The 20,798-nt window shown below is 48.2% G+C and overlaps 1 protein-coding gene across 1 annotated transcript in view; it reads left to right on the top strand.

The window, feature by feature from the left end:
• The window catches only part of LOC140403206 (complement C3-like), a 294,404-nt gene that overhangs the window by 94,290 nt on the left and 179,316 nt on the right, over window positions 1-20,798 (top strand). Inside the window, exons 13-14 of the mRNA XM_072490959.1 lie at window positions 5,414-5,617; window positions 11,226-11,390. Of these exons, the coding sequence (XP_072347060.1) occupies window positions 5,414-5,617; window positions 11,226-11,390 (369 nt within the window). The remainder of the gene's footprint in view (window positions 1-5,413; window positions 5,618-11,225; window positions 11,391-20,798) is intronic.

The following is a 20,798-nucleotide window of genomic DNA, read 5'->3' as shown; positions in this document are numbered from 1 at the left end:
CCCCGTGTAGGTCGCCAACCTGGCCTGTGAGTCGGTTAATGTAAGGGGCTGTATACCCTGCTTGATGCGGTCGAATGTCTTCTGGTCGATCACGGAGACCGCTGGCGCCAGTGTCCAACTCCATCTCAAGCGGGTGGCCATTGACCCGTACTGTCACCTTAATGGGGGCCACATGGGGAGCTGCCACACAATGCAACTGCAGGCAGTCGTCCTCCATCTCCATGTCCTCAGGAGTAGTCGCCGCAGGTTCATCCATATGGAAGGTACGGCCCCTGGGCTGGTCCCAGTTACGGCACCTGGGCTGGTCCCAGTTTCGGTTGGAACGACGGCGCCTCTGGCGCCCCCAGGACCGCCGTCCGCGACGGGGTCGGCGCCTACAAGTCTGACACGGACATGGCTCCTCATCCATTGGTTCTGGAGAAGGTTCCCTTCGGGGAGGAATGTCCGACGGCCACTGGTGTCGGTCCGGACGTTGCCTCACCCAAGGTACCGCAGGAGTGCGGGGGGAAGTGCATGCCCCAAGGCATGCACTTCCATTCCCTGTAGCTCCTGCACTCCTCGTTCTGTGCTCTCTCGGGACAATACTATTTGAATGGCCTGTTGAAAAGTCAATGTTGGCTCAGCTAACAACGTTCTCTGGGTGGCCGCATTGTTAATACCGCAAACCAAACGGTCGCGTAACATTTCTGACAAGGTCTCACCACAGTCACAGTACTCCGCAATCCTGCGTAGTCTGGATAGAAAATCGGCAAGGGATTCTCCAGGGGTCCTCTCAGTGGTATTAAACTGGTAACGCTGGACTATCGTGGACGGGGTTGGGTTAACATGTTGCCCCACTATATTCACAAGTTCATCAAACGTTTTGGTGTCCGGCGCAGCTGGGTACGTAAGGCTCCTAATCACCCCAAACGTATGTGGGCCGCAGGCGGTGAGCAATATGACCACCTGGCACTCGTTTTCGGTGATATTGTTTGCCCGGAAATAGTAACGCATCCGTTGTGTGTACTGGTTCCAGCTTTCCAGCGCAGCATCAAAAACATCCAAACGTCCGTACAGAGGCATGGTATAATTGAAAACAACTTCCAACCTGTATCCAACAAAAATCCAGGGAGGTGGCTTCAGCAGTGTAGACAGCTATTCACTTTAACCTTCGTCGCCAGTTTTGTGAGGGCCACGAAGAATCCAGCACGAGTTTTAAGGATACAAAGTAATAACATTTATTTACAATAACATATATATATATATATATATATATATTATATATCACATATATATATATATAAAACAGTAGCAGTAACTTCCCTTGCTACACACTCCTTCCTGCTGGTTCCTGAACTGGCCAGCTTTATTTATACTAGGAGTTTACTAATGGTTTCTCCGCCCCCCTCATTGGGGAAGCTCATACTCCCACAGGATTGTGGGATTGTCATTAGTCCCCGGCCAATGGTAAGTAGGCAGGTTATAACACAATGTTCCCCACATTCGAACCCATCCACCAGTATCGGCGACATGGTAGCACAGTGGTAAGCACTGTTGCTTCACAGCACCTGGATTCGATTCCCACTTGGGTCACTGTCTGTGCAGAGTCTGCACGTTCTCCCCTGCTCTGCGTGGGTTTCCTCTGGGTGTTCCAGTTCCCTCTCTTAAGTCCCGAAAGATGTGCTTGTTAGGTGAATTAGACATTCTGAATTGTCCCTTAGTGTATCTGAACAGGCGCCGTAGTGTGGCGACTTGGGGATTTTCACAGCAACTTCATTGCAGCGTTAATGTAAGCCTACTTGTGACACTAATAAAATGTATTATTACTGAAATAGGCATTAGCGACCCTGATAATCGTGTGGAATGAATTACTGCTCTGATGCTAGGGACTGGTACTACCTTCCAAGAGGTCTATGCTCCGTGGCCAAAGCCCCTGCCTGAGTCAGGCGGTGGATCTATTTTCTCTGCAAGTTGGGATCTGCGTTGCCATCACGGGACTCAACTGAGCAGAGTGTGCATAGTGCATTGGAACTTGGCAACATAGCAGAAGAAGTACCTCTTTAGCCTGCTTCATCATTGAATAAGATTAGAAATGATCTGTAACCTAACTTCATTCACTCACCATGGCACCAAAACCCTTTGTACACTTACCTGGCAAATTAAATCTCAGATTGAAAATAATTAATAGAAATCCCATCTACTGCTTTTTACAGGAGAGTGTTATACTTGTTGTGCTCTTTCCCTTTTCCACAAAATAATCGGGGGAGTCTCAGGTACACAACGATTGTTTATTGACCAAATTGTTGGGAGAGCCCAGCTTCCTAGATAGGCCTCTGTAGCTGACTCTGCCAGCATATAGAATAAGGTGACATTTATACAGACTATGGGGCGCATATGACCGGAGCTAGGCTCAGTAAATTTTTCGGGGCAGAGGATAGGTGTGGGAGATGCTCGAGAAGCCCAGCAAACCACACCCACATGTTTTGGTCATGCCCGGCATTGCAGGGGTTCTGGGTGGGGGTGGCAAAGGTGCTTTCGAAAGTGGTGGGGGTCCGGGTCGAGCCAGGCTGGGGGTTGGCTATATTTGGGGTTGCAGAAGAGCCGGGAGTGCAGGAGGCGAAAGAGGCTGATGTCTTGGCCTTTGCGTCCATAGTAGCCCGGCGAAGGATATTGCTTATGTGGAAGGAAGCCAAACCCCCCGACGTGGAGGCCTGGATAAATGACATGGCAGGATTTATAAAACTAGAACGGATAAAGTTCGCACTAAGGGGTTCGGCTCAAGGGTTCACCAGGCGGTGGCAACCGTTCATTGACTACCTCGCAGAACGATAAAGGAAATGGGAAGGCAACAGCAGCAACCCAGGGGGGAGGGGGGGGGAGGGCTCGGGCAGGTCCTCAGGGGTGTTTTTGTATAGATATTTGTACTTGGTTATGTATATTGGATTGTTTGATTTTATCTCTGGAGAGTTATTATTTTTGTTATGGCAGTTGCCATTTAGTTTATATATTATTTATTTATTTGTTAAAACGGTCACTGTTACATATATTGTTTTATTGTTGTAAAAAGGTAAACCTTTGTATTGTTTTGTTTGACCGAAAAATTTGAATAAAATATATTTAAAAAAAAAAAATTTATACAGACTATGGTTACGTACATTACGTATGTAAGGACATTGTTTACATCATGTCTGTATTAAATTTTACATTAAACAAGTTATGCGCACCCAGGCAGAAGGAGTGATATCTACCCTTAAGTTTTTAAACTTCCTACTTTGTGCCAGACCTGATAGATGTGTTTGGTCCTTCGGTCGAGTTAGAAAAACGTTTGTTAACATTCTTTTTTGAAAATATTTTTATTGGACTTTTAACGTTTGATGTCAAAAATTATAGAACAACATAAATCTAACACATGTATCAAAAATTACAACAACAGTAACAGAAATATTGAAATGTCATTATTTACCTCTGTGTATTTAAAACATACTGAGAAAAAAATTGGGGTGGAATTTTCCGTGCCAGAAACTTAAATGTTGACACCGGGACTGAATCGGTGGTTTTCTGGGACAGCAAAATTGGCGCGGTTCCCATGGACTGTTCATTGTCTCGCACTGGTGCCGTGTCGGACTGATTCCGATGAATGTTGGTGTCTGATTCACCGAAGTCAGGATTGACACTTGAGAGGCTGACAAGTTGCAGCCGCATATAAGCACTCCACTCCCCATACACACTCATCTCAGCCAAGAAGCTGATAGCAAGGAGAGCAACACCCCGATTCAGGGATGCTGAGCTGGAGACCCTAATCAACACAGGAGAGATCCTTCACCCCGGGATGGGGATGCGGTTGCCACCTGCCGCTGTGCCCTGGGTCAGGTGGGAGAGGTTGTGAGCTACGTGGGCAACACCTACAGCAGTGCAGAAAAAAACTGCACAACCTCAGGGTGGCCATGGTGAGTTAGCAGCACTGTGCCCCTGGCACCAGCCCCGCCCCACGCACCTGTAACCGCAGCCCCCACCTCATCTGGGGGAGATGACCAAACCCCCACCTTGAACCTACTGCTAGCAGCCATACCGGCCACCAGGGCTGGGAGACCTAGCTCGAAAGGCCACCAACTACCCACCGAGACAAAGGGATCTCGCCTCACGCTGCACTGGAAAAGCATCTCGGCGTGGCGCAGCGTGGCCGGAAGATCCCGCTCCCAAGATCCACCTGGCTTGCAGCGCCTCGTGAGATTCAACGCATTCTCGTGAGACTTTGCATGGATAATCCTGCCCACAATGGGCGGGATGGGTTTTTGGCATATCTGCATATTGGAACGAGGCAGTAACCCTTACTCTAATGTGAGATTATCGAGGTTCCTGAGGCTTTAGCATTCAATCCCTTTGCCTCGGGCAAGTGTAGTTTGGTGCTAGTCTCCACAAACAGGGATCAGATGAACGGCACTCGTAAAGGTCTCCAAGGGGATCGCAGGCCCCCATATTCATCCCCTTTGGGCAGGGTGGTGCTCTGGCAATGCTGGTGCCACCTATGTACCCTGGCGGTGCCCGCCTGACACCCGGATGCCAGCCTGGCAGTGCCGAGATGCCCAGGTGGCACTCCAAGCTGGAAGGGGCACTGCCACGGGGCCAGGTTGTCACAGCCAAGGTGCCAAGCTGGCATCTTTTGCCTGTGAGTGCGTTTGGGCCGGGTTGCCCACCATGGGTGTTGGGGGTGCAGGGAACCCTCCCATGTTGCATTCAGGCTGGAAGTCGGGGATTTTTATTGTGGGCCTTGGAGATCGGGAGGCCATTTTTAAATGGCGTTCCGACCTCTCACTACAACGGGGAATTTCGGCAAGCAGATTTCCTCGTTGTAAAAAACGGGCTATGTGTTGCCTTGACCACACGTTCCCAGTTAAGACCCCTTATTCAAAGTGAATAGCATTGAAATGCCACGTGCTTCACAGCACCATGAGTGCCGGGAAACACATGGCTAAACACGCTCGCCAAGGGACTTTGTTTTCTTTTGGGAATATCCCTTAGTCTCGCACAGGAGTTCGAACATTCTGCAAGGAGTGCAATACCACCTTCTACCCATATTTTAACTACTGTCATCCTTTTTAAAATGTGATCTGCCTTTGAGCTGCTCAAAAATGTAGCTACATGCCGAAGTAGACCTGTCTGTCCTCAGTTCCTAACTGTAACCTGTATTATTCTTGAATACACATTTAGATAGTTTTTAATTTAATAATAAAATTATGCTCATGGCTTTCATTCAGATGTTTCCTGATAAGTGCACTGTTCACTTCCTCATTTATTTCACATAGTGAGATCATTGAAATCTGTCAAAAGTCCTTTCGTCCACATATGCATCCATAGATTTACAAAATGATTTACTCTACTTTAACCTCCTTTTGTCGCTGAATTAATTTCTCTTTTTTTTTGTCCCTTCTATCAGTTGATAAGCAGAGGAACGATAGTGTCAGTTAAACGACAGGCGAGGGAGTTGGGTCAAATCGTGGTGAACATGCTCATTCCAATCACCCCTAATCTAATTCCATCGTTCAGACTGCTGGTTTATTACCATTTGACAAAGGGATCGAAAATTGAAATGGTTGCTGATTCCATATGGGTTGATGTGAAAGACACGTGCATGGGAACAGTGAGTATTTCTGTTTTGTTTGAGGTGGAACCTGTGCAACATTTAAAATCTAATTCCAGTGTTAAGAGGTTGAATGAAGAAAGGAGGCAGAAAGTAGGAAACCATAAGCTAATTAGTCTAATATCTGTCATTGGGAAAATTATAGAATCCATTATCATGCAAGTAGCAGTAGAACATTTGGTCAATTATAATACTATCAGGCAGAAGCAACATCATTTTTTGAAAAGAAAATCACGTTTGTCAGATTTAATGGAGTTCTTTGAGATTGCTACACGCAGGGTGGATATCGTGAATTTGGATTTACAAAATGCATTCAATATTTTTAAAAATTCATTTCTTATGGGATGCGGGTGTCACTGGCCAGGCCAGCATTTGAAGCCCATACCTAATTGCCCTTGAAGATGATGGTGAACCACTGCAGACCATGTGGTGTATGTAGGTAGTCCACAGTGCTGTTAGGGAGGGGGTTCCAGGGACAGTGAAGGAACGGCAATATTTTTCCAAGTCAGGATTGTGTGTGACTTGGAGAGGATCTTAAAGGTAGTGGTGTTCCCATGTATCTGCTGCCCTTGTCCTTCTAGGTGGTTGTGGGTTTGGAAGGTGCTGCCTATGGAGCCTTGATATGTTCCTGCATTACATTGTGTAGATGGTGCACACTGCTGCTACTGTGCGTCAGTGGTGCAGACAGTGAATGTTTGTGGAAGGGGTGCTAATCAAACGAGTTGCTTTGTCCTGGATGGTGTCAAGCTTCCAGGCAAGTGGGGAGTATTCCATCACACTCCTGACGTTCATAGAATTTACAGTGCAGAAGGAGGCCATTCAGCCCATCGAGTCTGCACCGGCTCTTGGAAAGAGCACCCTATCCAAGGTCAGCACCTCCACTCTATCCCCATAACCCAGTAACCCCACCCAACACTAAGGGCAATTTTGGACACTAAGGGCAATTTATCATGGCCAATCCACCTAACCTACACATCTTTGGACTGTGGGAGGAAACCGGAGCACCCGGAGGAAACCCACGCACACACGGGGAGGATGTGCAGACTCTGCACAGACAGTGAACCAAGCCGGAATTGAACCTGGGACCCTGGAGCTGTGAAGCAATTGTGCTATCCACAATGCTACCGTGCTGCCCTGTGCTTTGTAGGTGGTGGACAGGCTTTGGGGAGTCAGGAGGTGAGTTACTCGCGATAGGATTCCTAGCCTCTGACCTGCTGTTGCAGTCATAGTATTTATGCAGCTCGTCCAGTTCAGTTTGTGGTCAATGGTAACCCCCAGGATGTTGATAGTGGGAGATTCAGTGAATGTCAATGGGCGATGGTTTGATTCTCCCTTGTAGGCAATGGTCATTGTCTAGCACATGTGTGACACAAATGGTGCTTGCCACTTGTTAGCCCAAGCCTGGATGTTGTCCAGGTCTTGCTGCACATCGTGCAATCATCAGTGAAAATCCCCGCATTATGTTGGAAGGAAGGTCATTGATGAAGCAGTTGAAGATGATTGAGCCTAGGAAACTACCCTGAGGAACTCCTGCAGTGATGTCCTGGGAGTGAGATGACTGTCCTCCACCTCAACCATCTTTCTTTGTGCTAGCTATGACTCCAACCAGTGGAGAGTTTCCCCCTAATTCCCATTGACTCCAGTTTTTCTAGGGCTCCTTGATGGCATACTCGGTCAAATGCTGCCTTGATGTCTCACCTCACCTCTGGCGATCAGCTCTTTTGTCCATGTCTGAATCAAGGTTGTAATGAGATCAGGTGTGATCCTGATGGTACCCAAACTAAGAGGCAATGAGCAGGTTATTACTAAGTAAGTGCTGCTTGATAGCACTGTTGGTGACAATTTTCATCATTTTGCTGATGATTAAGAATAGACTGATTGGACAGCAATTGACTGGGTTGGATTTGTCCTGCTTTTTGTGTCCAAGACATACCTGGGCAATTGATTAATATTAATTGATGTTAATTAATTATTCTTGAGGGGTTATGGGAGAAAGCAGGAGAATGGGGAGCAGAAACATATCAGCCATGATTGAATGGCGGAGCAGACTCAATGGGCCGAGTGGCCTAATTCTGCTCCTGTGTCTTATCATCTTATGGCAATTTTCATATTGCCAGGCAGATATGGTGACACTTGAAAGGTATCCACATAAGATAAAACCTCATGGTGTTGGGGGTTATATATTAGAATTGTTGGAGGATTGGGTAACTAACAATCCAGGGATGTGCAGGTTAGGATATGGGATTACGGGGATAGGGCGAGATGAACCTTTGTAAATGGGCGGAGTGCTCATTCGAAGGGTCGGTGCAGACATGGTGGGTCAAATGGCCTCCTTCTGCACTGTAGGGATTCTGTGATTCTATGACCAAAAGGAGGCATATCAGATGATAGATTATTTATTTATTGATTCATTGATTTATTGATGTGTTTAGGTACTGATTCAGAGGCTGTATGGAGGATCTGTGGCGTTTTATGAGGAAAAAAAATCAGAGATGCCCCTCACCGGTCCGGACCGGTGAGAGGCTAGCAGCCGTGCTATGTAAAACTCCCGGCCCCCACAAAATAAATGGCCGGAGAATGGCCAGGTCCGTGGCCATGCATGCGCAATGAAGCTACTGTGAAAAGCCTCTAGTTTCCACACTCCGGCGCCAGTTCAGGTACACAGAGGGAGAATTCAGAATGTCCAATTCACCTAACAAGCACATCTTTCGTGTCCACCATTCAATGCGATCATGGCTAATCTCCTCTCGGCCTCAATGTCCCGGCACCAGGGTTTCCTCCGGGTGCTCCGGTTTCCTCCCACAGTCCAAAGATGTGCAGGTTAGGTGGGTTGGCCATGATAAATTGCCCTTTGTGTCCAAAATTGCCCTTAGTGTTGGGTGGGGTTACTGGGTTATGGGGATAGGGTGGAGGTGTTGACCTTGGGTAGGGTGCTCTTTCCAAGAGCCGGTGCAGACTTGATGGGCCGTATGGCCTCCTTCTGCACTGTAAATTCTATGAATCCACTGTACTCTGGGGTAGTCAACTCCACAGATACAAGACCCTTTGAGAGAAGTAATTCCTCCTCACCTCTGTTTTAAATCTTCTACCCCTTATCCGAAAACTATGGCCTCTCCTTCAAGATTGCCCCACAAGAGGAAGCGTCCTCTCTATGACTTCTTTGGCAATGCCTTTTATCATCTCATATAGGATCTCTTATTTTGTCTTCTAATGAGAGACGATTGTCTGGTTGATTGGAAGTGTTGAAAATAAAACTTTATTTCTAATTATTCACTTTAATTCACTTGCATACGAACTAAAACAAAACTTAGAAACACAATATCCAAACTACATGAATTGATCAAGTATATGGCAAAGGAAATCATTAATCAATCATAAAAGCAAAAAAACAAAATAACTTTTAAAATAAACAAATTGGATGATTCATGAATTCAGAAAGGCAGGAACTCAGGAGGCCGGCCTCGGCCATGAGGTCTTACTTTAAGGGAATCCTTATCAATGGTCTAATCCCTCATTTACTCTCACTGGTTTCTAATTCTCAGCTGAGACCTCCTGATTTGTTAAAACCAGGTGTCTGTTACTTAGAGGATGATTTATTAATCAAACATTGGCCATTACTTAAGATTGACTGCTATCCATCAAAAATCATTCAGTGTCTACGTGCACCTCCTCATGAGAATAGGTTTCTCACATCACTGCTGACCATAGACCTTAGTTGATACATTCTTATTGCTAAATGCACTGAAATACAATACTCTATTCATTATATGAAACATTCGTTGAAACAATGTCTGAATTTCTACAGACAAGACCTTAAAGTTCAATAATTAATTCATCATCTGAAACAATAACTATTTTTTCAGTCATGGCATTTGGAATAATTCCACCTTTTTAGCTATGTACTCAATCAGTACCTAAAAACATCAATAAATCAATGAATCAATAAATAAATAATCTATCATCTGATATGCCTCCTTTTGGTCATAGAATCACAGAATCCCTACAGTGCAGAAGGAGGCCATTTGACCCACCATGTCTGCACCGACCCTTCGAATGAGCACTCCGTCCATTTACAAAGGTTCATCTCGCCCTATCCCCGTAATCCCATATCCTAACCTGCACATCCCTGGACAGTAAGGGGCAATTTAGCATGACCAATTCACCTAACCTGGACATCTTTCGACTATGGGAGGAAACCGGAGCACCCGGAGGAAACCCACACAGACACGGCGAGAACGTACAAACTCCACACATTCACCCGAGGCCAGAATTGAACCTGGGTCCCTGGTGCTGTGAGGCAACGGTGCTAACCACTATGTCAACTTGGTGACGCTACAACACAGGACTTTTTGCATGCCAAACAGTGAAACCAGCATTCAAGAGACAGGATATGCTGATCTGCACTCTGCAGTCCTGCCACATCCTGTTGTGAATAGTAGTGGACAATTAAACAACCAATTGGAGGATGAGGCTCCACAGCTTCATAAATACCAGTCTTCAGTCAATTTGATTCACTGCATATGATATCAAGAAACAACCCAAGGCACTGGATAATGCAAAGGCTATGGGCCCTGACAACATTTCAACAATAGTAATTAAGATTTGTTCTCTAGAACTAGCTGCAGCCCTAGCCAGTAAATAACCAGCTCCAACAAGAGTGAATCTAATCACCTTGTCCTGACATTCAACGGCAATATTCTGCCGTTACCATTGACCTGAAACCGAACTGGACCAGCCACACAAACACTGTGGCTACAAGAGCAGGTCAGAGGCTCGGAATTTTGCGGCAAGCAACCCACCTCCTGACCCCCCAAAGTCTATGCACCACCCACAAAGCACAAATCAGGAGTGCGATGGAACACCCTCCACTCGCCTGGACCAGCGCAGCTCCAACAACGCTCAAGAAACCAAAACCACCCAGACAAAGCAGACCATTTGACTGGCCCCCATCCATCACCTTCAACATCCACTCACTCCATCACCAATTTCTAAGATGCACTGCAGGAACTCATCCATGCTCCTCCAAAAGCACCCTCCAAATCCGTGACCCCCACCACCCTGAAGGACAAGCGCAACAGACGCATGGGAACACCACCACCTGCAATCAGCCTCCCCAAGCCATACCCCACGTTGACTTGGAACTACATTGCTGCTCCGTCAGTGTCACCCGGGCCAAAATCGCAGAACTCCCTCCCCAACACATTTTTCTAAATTCAAGAGAGTAGAGGCCTAAACTCCTCAATCTCCTATCAAAAAAAAGGGAGTGATAAAATTGGATTTGTGCCCATGTGTGGATGAGTGCGCATGCGCAGAAGGGTATCAGCGACCATCTTGTGTGGCCATTAGTTGGCAGGAGACACAATGTATGATTAAATACTTGAAGGGAAGACTTAACAGGGCCGTCATGTTAGAACAGGAGGGGTGGGGCTAATTGGATTACTCTTTCAGCTGAACGAGGCTGAATGGTCTCCTGTGCTGTTTCATTCTTTGATTCTATAATTTTGGTATTCCAATTCTAATTTTACAGCAGTCAGCAGTGATGTGTTGCACTATTGGAAAGTAATTCAGAATTTGTTGCTATTTCAGACTAACATAAATTTCTCCACAGCTGATCGTGTCCGCTGCAAATAAGCACGATGAAAATAAAATTTACAAACCTGGCAAGCAATTTCAACTGAAGCTCACAGGCGATTCCGGGGCAACGGTTGGTCTAGTTGCTGTGGATAAAGCGGTGTTCGTATTGAATAAGAAAAATAAATTAACGCAGAGCAAGGCAAGTAATTCCCATTGTTTGTCTAAGTATTTACATTTAGAAATTAATCATTAATCTGGCGATAGAGCCATTGGCAATGGCTTTCAGGGGGTCGGCAGAGTGGCGGGAGATAATGAGGGGACAGAGGGAGCATCGGGTGTCGCTCTATGCCGATGACCTCTGGCTGTATGTTTCGGATCCGTTGGAGAGTATGGGAAGGATTATGGGCCTGTTGGGAGGTTTGGAGGGTTCTCAGGGTACAAGCTGAATGTAGGGAAAAGCGAGGTATTCCCGGTGAATGAGCTAATTTAGGGTAGATGCCATTTACGGTAGCGAGAGATAGGTTTAGGTATTTGGGGATTCAGGTAGCGAGGGAATAGACGGGGCTCCACAAGTGGAACTTAACGAAGCTGGTGGAGGAGGCTAGGAAGGATCTTGAGAGGTGGGATACACTGCACTTAATGTTGGCAGTGAGGGTCCAAGTGGTGAAAATGAATATTCTGCCAAGGTTTTTGTTTATCTTTCAAGCTCTCCATAAGACCATAAGACCATAAGACATAGGAGCGGAAGTAAGGCCATTCGGCCCATCGAGTCCACTCCACCATTCAATCATGGCTGATTTCAACTCCATTTACCCGCTCTCTCTCCATAGCCCTGAATTCCTCGAGAAATCAAGAATTTATCAACTTCTGTCTTAAAGACACTCAACGTCCCGGCCTCCACTGCCCTCTGTGGCAATGAATTCCACAGACCCACCACTCTCTGGCTGAAGAAATGTCTCCTCATCTCTGTTATAAAGTGACTCCCTTTTATTCTAAGGCTGTGCCCCGGGTCCTAGTCTCCCCTGCTAATGGAAACAACTTCCCTACGTCCACCCTATCTAAGCCATTCATTATCTTGTAAGTTTCTATTAGATCTCCCCTCAACCTCCTAAACTCCAATGACTATAATCCCAGGATCCTTAGACGTTCACCGTATGTTAGGCCTACCATTCCTGGGATCATCCGTGTGAATCCCCGCTGGACCCACTCCAGTGCCAGTATGTCCTTCCTGAGGTGTGGGGCCCAAAATTGCTCACAGTATTCTAAATGGGGCCTAACTAATGCTTTATAAAGCTTCAGAAGTACATCCCTGCTTTTATATTCCAAGTACGAAGTCTTACAACACCAGGTTAAAGTCCAACAGGTTTGTTTCGATGTCACTAGCTTTCGGAGCGCTGCTCCTTCCTCAGGTGAATGAAGAGGTATGTTCCAGAAACATGTATATAGACAAATTCAAAGATGCCAAACAATGCTTGGAATGCGACCATTAGCAGGTGATTAAATCTTGCCAGATCCAGAGATGGGGTAACCTCAGGTTAAAGAGGTGTGAATTGTGTCAAGCCAGGACAGTTGGTAGGATTTTGCAGGCCAGATGGTGGGGGATGAATGTAATGCAACATGAATCCCAGGTCCCGGTTGAGGCCGCACTCATGTGCGCCGAACTTGTCTATAAGTTTCTGCTCGGCGATTCTGCGTTGTCGCGCGTCCTGAAGGCCGCCTTGGAGAACGCTTACCCGGAGATCAGAGGCTGAATGCCCTTGACTGCTGAAGTGTTCCCCGACTGGAAGGGAACATTCCTGCCTGGTGATTGTCGCGCGATGTCCGTTCATTCGTTGTCGCAGCGTCTGCATGGTCTCCCCAATCTCGCAGCAGACCAGCTGCGGAACACCGCCAAACAGATGAGACAACAATACTATGCCACCTATATGCACACCAAGAACAGAAAGCTTGAGAAACTTGGCATCACCACCAGCAGCAACCAAGCCACCCCCGGTACCACAATAGAAAACAATACAGGGAAATCTATTGTCAACTTGTCAGACTACACCCTTCAACCAGACGAAATCGGAGTCCTCAGCAGAGGGCTCAATTTCTGCACCACCACCAAAATGGACCCCATCAGTCTCGTGGCAGACGCGGAGGAATTCATCAGGCGAATGAGGCTCCGGGAATTCTTCCACAGACCCCAAGAGGCCAACAGCGAACCCAAGCAGACTATCAATGAACCGGAACAGCAGAGATCTGCGGTGTGGAAACCGAAGAGGAAAGAGTCGAATTGGACCCCTCCGGAAGGCCGCAGCCCTAGACTCGACATGTATGCTCAAGCCAGCAGGAGTCGCGTCAATGCTAGATTCATCAGTCGCATTCACAAGACAGCCCCGAACGTCGCCCAAGTACAACGCAATGCCATCCGCGCTCTCGAGACCAACTGCAGCATCGTCATCAAACCAGCAGACAAAGGAGGGGCCACCGTCATACTGAACAGAACGGACTACTGCAAAGAAGTATACCGACAACTGAACAACCAAGAACACTACAGACAGTTACCCGCAGATCCGACCAAGGAACACATCCGCCAACTTAACAGACTGATCAAGACCTTGGATCCAGATCTTCAGAGCACCCTACGTGCTCTCATCCCACGTACTCCCCGCATTGGAGATCTCTACTGCCTCCCGAAAATACATAAGGCCAACACACCAGGCCACCCTATCGTTTCAGGCAATGGGACCCTGTGTGAGAACCTCTCTGGCTACATCGAGGGCATCTTGAAACCCATCATACAAGGTACGCCCAGCTTCTGTCGCGACACGACGGACTTCCTACAGAAACTCAGCACCCATGGACCAATTGAACCAGGAACATTCCTCGTCACAATGGACATCTCGGCACTCTACACCAGCATCCCCCATGACGACGGCATTGCTGCAACAGCCTCAGTACTCAACACCGACAACTGCCAATCTCCAGGCGCAATTCTGCACCTCATCCGCTTCATTCTGGATCACAACGTCTTCACCTTCGACAACAAGTTCTTCATCCAGACGCACGGAACAGCCATGGGGACCAAATTCGCACCCTAATACGCCAACATCTTCATGCACAAGTTTGAACAGGACCTACCCACTGCACAGGACCTTCAACCGACGTTATACACCAGATACATCAATGACATTTTTTTCCTTTGGACCCACGGCGAAGAATCACTGAAACGACTACACGATGACATTAATAAGTTCCATCCAACCATCAGACTCACCATGGACTACTCTCCAAAATCAGTTGCATTCTTGGACACACTCGTCTCCATCAAGGACGGTCACCTCAGCACTTTGCTTTACCGCAAACCCACGGATAAACTCATGATGTTCCACTTCTCCAGTTTCCACCCTAAACACATTAAAGAAGCCATCCCCTATGGACAAGCGCTCCGTATACACAGGATCTGCTCAGACGAGGAGGAGCATAACAGACATCTACAGACGTTGAAAGATGCCCTCGTACGAACGGGATATGGCACTCGACTCATCGATCGACAGTTCCAACGCGCCACAGCGAAAAACCGCACCGACCTCCTCAGAAGACAAACATGGGACACAACCGACAGAATACCCTTCGTCGTCCAGTACTTCCCCGGAGCGGACAAACTACGTCATCTTCTTCACAGCCTTCAACACGTCATTGATGAAGACGAACATCTTGCCAAGGTCATCCCCACACCCCCACTACTTGCCTTCAAACAACCGCGCAACCTCAAACGAACCATTGTTTACAGCAAACTACCCAGTCTTCAGAATAGTGACCACGACACCACACAACCCTGCCATGGCAATCTCTGCAAGACGTGCCAGATCATTGACATGGATACCACGATTACACGTGAGAACACCACCCACCAGGTACGCGGTACATACTCGTGTGACTCGGCCAACGTTGTCTACCTCATACGCTGCAGGAAAGGATGTCCCGAAGCGTGGTACATTGGCGAGACCATGCAGACGCTGCGACAACGAATGAACGGACATCGCACAACAATCACCAGGCAGGAATGTTCCCTTCCAGTCGGGGAACACTTCAGCAGTCGAGGGCATTCAGCCTCTGATCTCCGGGTAAGCGTTCTCCAAGGCGGCCTTCAGGACGCGCGACAACGCAGAATCGCCGAGCAGAAACTTACAGCCAAGTTCCGCACACATGAGTGCGGCCTTAACCGGGACCTGGGATTCATGTCGCATTACATTCATCCCCCAACCTCTGGCCTGTGAAATCCTACCAACTGTCCTGGCTTGACACAATTCACACCTCTTTAACCTGAGGTTACCCCATCTCTGGATCTGTAAAGATTTAATCACCTGCTAATGGTCGCATTCCAAGCATTGTTTGGCATCTTTGAATTTGTCTATATATGTGTGTCTGGAACATACCTCTTCATTCACCTGAGGAAGGAGCAGCGCTCCAAAAGCTAGTGACCTCGAAACAAACCTGTTGGACTTTAACCTGGTGTTGTAAGACTTCGTACTGTGCTCACCACAGTCCAACGCCGGCATCTCCACATCATTTATATTCCAAGCCTCTTGAGATAAATGACAACATTGCATTTGCTTTCTTAATTACGGACTCAACCTGCAAGTTTACCTTTAGAGAATCCTGGACTAGGACTCCCAAGTCCCTTTGCACTTCAGTATTATGAATTTTGTCACCGTTTAGAAAATAGTCCACGCCTCTATTCTTTTTTCCAAAGTGCAAGACCTCGCACTTGCCCACGTTGAATTTCATCAGCCATTTCTTGGACCACTCTCCTAAACTGTCTAAATCTTTCTGCAGCCTCCCCACCTCCTCCATACTACCTGCCCCTCCACCTATCTTTGTATCATCGGCAAACTTAGCCAGAATGCCCCCAGTCCCGTCATCTAGATCGTTAATATATAAAGAGAATAGCTGTGGCCCCAACACTGAACCTTGCGGGACACCACTCGTCACTGGTTGCCATTCCAAAAAATAACCTTTTATCCCAACTCTCTGCCTTCTGCCTGACAGCCAATCGTCAATCCATGTTAGTACCTTGCCTCGAATACCATGGGCCCTTATTTTACTCAGCAGTCTCCCGTGAGGCACCTTATCAAAGGCCTTTTGGAAGTCAAGATAGATAACATCCATTGGCTCTCCTTGGTCTAACCTATTTGTTATCTCTTCAAAGAACTCTAACAGGTTTGTCAGGCACGACCTCCCCTTACTAAATCCATGCTGACTTGTCCTAATCCGACCCTGCACTTCCAAGAATTTAGAAATCTCATCCTTAACAATGGATTCTAGAATCTTGCCAACAACCGAGGTTAGGCTAATTGGCCTATAATTTTCCATCTTTTTCCTTGTTCCCTTCTTCAACAGGGGGGTTACAACAGCGATTTTCCAATCCTCTGGGACTTTCCCTGACTCCAGTGACTTTTGAAAGATCATAACTAACGCCTCCACTATTTCTTCAGCTATCTCCTTTAGAACTCTAGGATGTAGCCCATCTGGGCCCGGAGATTTATCAATTTTAAGACCTCTTAGTTTCCTGAGCACTCTCCCGATCTTTATACCAAATGCCTTTTGTCGGAAAGTGGACACGATCATTTCTGACTTTGTTTGGGCGGGGAAGGTGCTGAGGGTGGGGAGGACCCTGCTCCTGAGGCAGTGGCAGCAGGGGGAGGTGGCGTTGTCGAACTTGCTTCATTATTATTGGGCGGTGAATGTGGACAAGTTGCGGCAGAGATGGGAAGGAGAAGGGGTAGAATGGGTTAGGATGGAGGAGGAATCTTGTAAGGGGTCTAGTTTGAGGGCTATGGTGACAGCAGCATTGCCAATGGCTCCGAGTAGGTATTCAGGGAGCCCAATGGTGCAGTTCACGGTGAAGAGATGGAATCAGCTGAGGAGGCGTTTTCGGGTGGAAGGGATGTCGGTGCTACCACCGCTGTGCGAGAATCATGAGTTTGAGCCGGGGGAGATGGATCGTGTATACAGGAGGTGGAGGGAAGTGGCGCTGGTCAAGGTGAGGGATCTGTATTTGGAGGAAGGGTTCGCCAGTCTGGAGGAGCTAGGGGAGAATGTAGAGCTGCCGAGGGGGAGTGAGTTCAGGTATCTGCAGGTTAGGGACTTTGCGCGAAAGGTCTGGAAGGGGTTCCCTAGGTTGCCTAGGTTGCTGGAACGACTGCTGCTCCCAGATGTGGAAGGGGAGGGAAGAATTGGGGATATATATAAGTGGCTGGGGGAGCAGGGAGGCGAGCAGGTGGTGAAGATCAAAGAGAAATCGGAAGCGGAGTTGGTAGGGGAGATCAATTGGGGAGCATGGAAGGGTAAACGGGACCTCCTCATGTTCAAGGTTAAGCCTGATACAGTTTAAGGTGGTGCACAGGGTGCATATGATTTGGGTGAGAATGAGTGGGTTCTTTCGGGGGTAGCAGATGAGTGTGGGAGTGTGAGCGGAGGCTAGCATTCACACGCACACGTTTTGGGGTTGCGAAAAATTGGGAAGATTCTGGGCGGGCGTGTTCGCGGTCTTAGCCAGGAGGAGGTGGATCCGGACCCTTTGGTGGCGATATTTGGGGTCTCAGAGAAGCCGGAGTTCAAGGAGAGGAGGAAGGCCGATGTCTTGGCCTTCACCTCTCTGATTGCACGGCAGCCAATTTTGCTGGAGTGGCGGTCGGCATCGCCACTGGGGGTAGCGGCTTGGTTGGGTGACCTGTACTACTTCCTGCAATTCGAGACGATGAAGTATGAGTTAAGGGGGGTTTAAGGAAAGGTGGGGGATGTTGTGACCGTGTTTGAGGGGCTGTTCGCCACGGGGGAGAGGGAGTGAAAAATATGTACAGACTGTAGAGTTGATTGTAGGGGTGTTTGTTCGCTTTAACCTGTTTTGATACATGTTTGTAATAAAATACATTTTTTAAAAAAAATCATTAATAAAGGATAAAACCATCCATTTGTGAAGTTTCTTTAAAGTTTAGTTTAAAGAATGCTCTTACTCATTGGTTTGAACAAAAGTGGCCAGCAATTGGCCTGATGTGTACATAGGTAGTTATGAGATCTGGGCAAGAATAGTGAGCAGCAAGAGCAAACAAGAGAATTGGAGGTATTGGGCAGGTAGGATTTTGAGGGTTAGGTATGGGGAAAGGCAGAATAAGAGTGACCTTTCTAGTTGCTGCAACAGTTTGGTGAAAAAACGTGAGGGAAAAAAGCCAAGATCTACTGTAATTTGTTTTAGTTCGTACTAAACAGATGAATGCGATGGCTCTGCTGCAGGTGCAGAGTTTAATGAAGGATTGGATTCTCCGCTGTCGGGGTGCTCCGTTTTGCCGGCAGCCCGGGCCCCGGGTTTCCTGACGGCGTGAGTCTGCCCCAAAAAACCCCATTGACCAGCCGGCGAAACGGTGCACCCTGCCGGAGTGCTGAACCAGAAGTCTGGCGCGGTGGGACAGAGAATCCAGCCCATTGAGTTTGAGAGACTCAGGAGAGAATGGCAAGTTCCATTACTTCCACCAACCCTTGGGAATGTGCCACTGTTTAAAATATGCAGTTTTTTAGTGCCTGTTCATCAAGGAAGAAGCAGAGAAACACTATTGAGCTAAGAATAATTGTGGATTCGCTTCCCATGTGTTAAAAGTCATTGCAAGTATGACTGTTTTTCACTGACATTCAGGAAGCTTTCTTATGCATAGTATTTCTGTACAGGTACTACAATATATTGGAAATTCATGTTGGATTTCTTACTTTGCATGATTGAAATTTTGGAAGGAAAGGCAACAGAGATCTTTGTGACATAAGATGTATTTGATTCCTGGAATGTGGGTGTCGCTGGCAAGGCTGGCAATTTGCTGCCAATCCTAATTGCCCATGAACTGAGTGTTTTGCTCAGCCATGTCAGCGGGCAGTTAAGAGTCTATCACATTGCTGTGGGCCCTGAGTCAGAAGTAGACCAGGCCAAATTAGAATTTTCTTGCCTCAAGGGCATTAGCCAACCAGATCACAATCATAATCAATGTAGCGCACAAAGACTCCGTGAGACGAATAGAGTGAAGTCGATGAGGCTTTATTAAGCGTGTCTGTTCCCCAGCAGCCCGATAGTAAACTGGCCTGCGGGGGAAGGCACCGGCTTCTTATACTTCGCCTTCAGGGCGGAGCATGAGGTCAACGGCCAACCAGGACCCGGGATCTGTCAGCCAATGACATTAGGGCTTCCAGTCCCACATGACCCCCAATACATACTACCACGTTCACCCCTTGTCAAAAATGAACCCGGCGGGGTGATGCTTCGTATGGTGGTGAGGGTTTACAGGGCTGGTCCTGGGAGGATAGAACAGTTACATGGTAGTACAGTATTGGACAGTATCGTCCTGTTGCAACTATTTACAGAGGGTATAGGAAAAACAAAATGTTCATTGGACAGTCCATCTTTGTTTTACATCGACGCCACGAGTCGGTCGGGCGGTCTGGTCGTCCGTGTCGATCGCCTCGGCCCCGGCGGTGGTGGTGGTGCTTGTACCAGCGTTGTCGCCTCCGGGAGCCGCACGGTTTCAGCTGTCGGTGCAAAGGGGAGGGGGACTGATCCTCCTGGGAAGGGGGCGGTCGCGGGGTGCGGCGGTTGCAGGAAGGGGGGCGGTTGGGTTGATGGTGTCGGGGGGGTGTGCGTGGTGCCGGCGGGCGCCAGATCCCGCAGGGAGACCGTGTCCTGTCGGCCGTCGGGGTACTCCACGTAGGCGTACTGGGGGTTTGCGTGGAGGAGGTGAACCCTTTCGACCAACGGGTCCGCCTTATGTGCCCGCACGTGCTTTCGGAGCAGGATGGGTCCTGGGGCCGCCAGCCAGGTCGGCAGCGACGTTCCAGAGGAGGACCTCCTAGGGAAGACAAGGAGACGCTCGTGAGGCGTTTGATTAGTGCTTGTACATAATAACGACCGGATGGAATGGAGAGCGTCCGGGAGGACCTCCTGCCACCGTGAAACTGGGAGATCCCTGGACCGTAGGGCCAGTAGGACGGCCTTCCAGACCGTGCCGTTCTCCCTTTCTACTTGCCTGTTCCCCCGGGGGTTGTAGCTGGTCGTCCTGCTTGAAGCTATGCCCTTGCTGAGCAGGAACTGGCGCAGCTCGTCACTCATGAAAGAGGACCCCCTGTCGCTGTGGACGTATGCGGGGTAACCGAACAGCGTGAAGATGCTGTTCAGGGCTTTAATGACTGTGGCCGCGGTCATGTCGGAGCAGGGAATGGCAAAAGGGAAGCGGGAGTATTCGTCCACTACATTAAGGAAATACGCGTTGCGGTCGGTGGAGGGGAGGGGCCCTTTGAAATCGAGACTGAGGCGTTCAAAGGGGCGGGAAGCCTTAATCAGGTGCGCTCCATCTGGCCTGAAAAAATGCGGTTTGCATTCTGCGCAGATGTGGCAGTCCCTTGTGACTGTACGGACCTCCTCTAAGGAGTATGGGAGATTGCGGGACTTGATGAAGTGGTAAAACCGAGTGACCCCCGGGTGGCAGAGGTCCTCGTGGAGGGCTTGGAGGCGGTCAATTTGTGCGTTGGCACATGTGCCGCGGTATAGGGCATCGGACGGCTCGTTCAGCTTTCCGGGCCGGTACAA

This window comes from Scyliorhinus torazame, chromosome 27, assembly GCF_047496885.1.
Source record: "Scyliorhinus torazame isolate Kashiwa2021f chromosome 27, sScyTor2.1, whole genome shotgun sequence".
NCBI classification, from domain to species: domain Eukaryota; kingdom Metazoa; phylum Chordata; class Chondrichthyes; order Carcharhiniformes; family Scyliorhinidae; genus Scyliorhinus; species Scyliorhinus torazame.
Note: the sequence above shows the minus strand (reverse complement) of the source record. Positions and strands in the feature narration are given on the sequence as shown.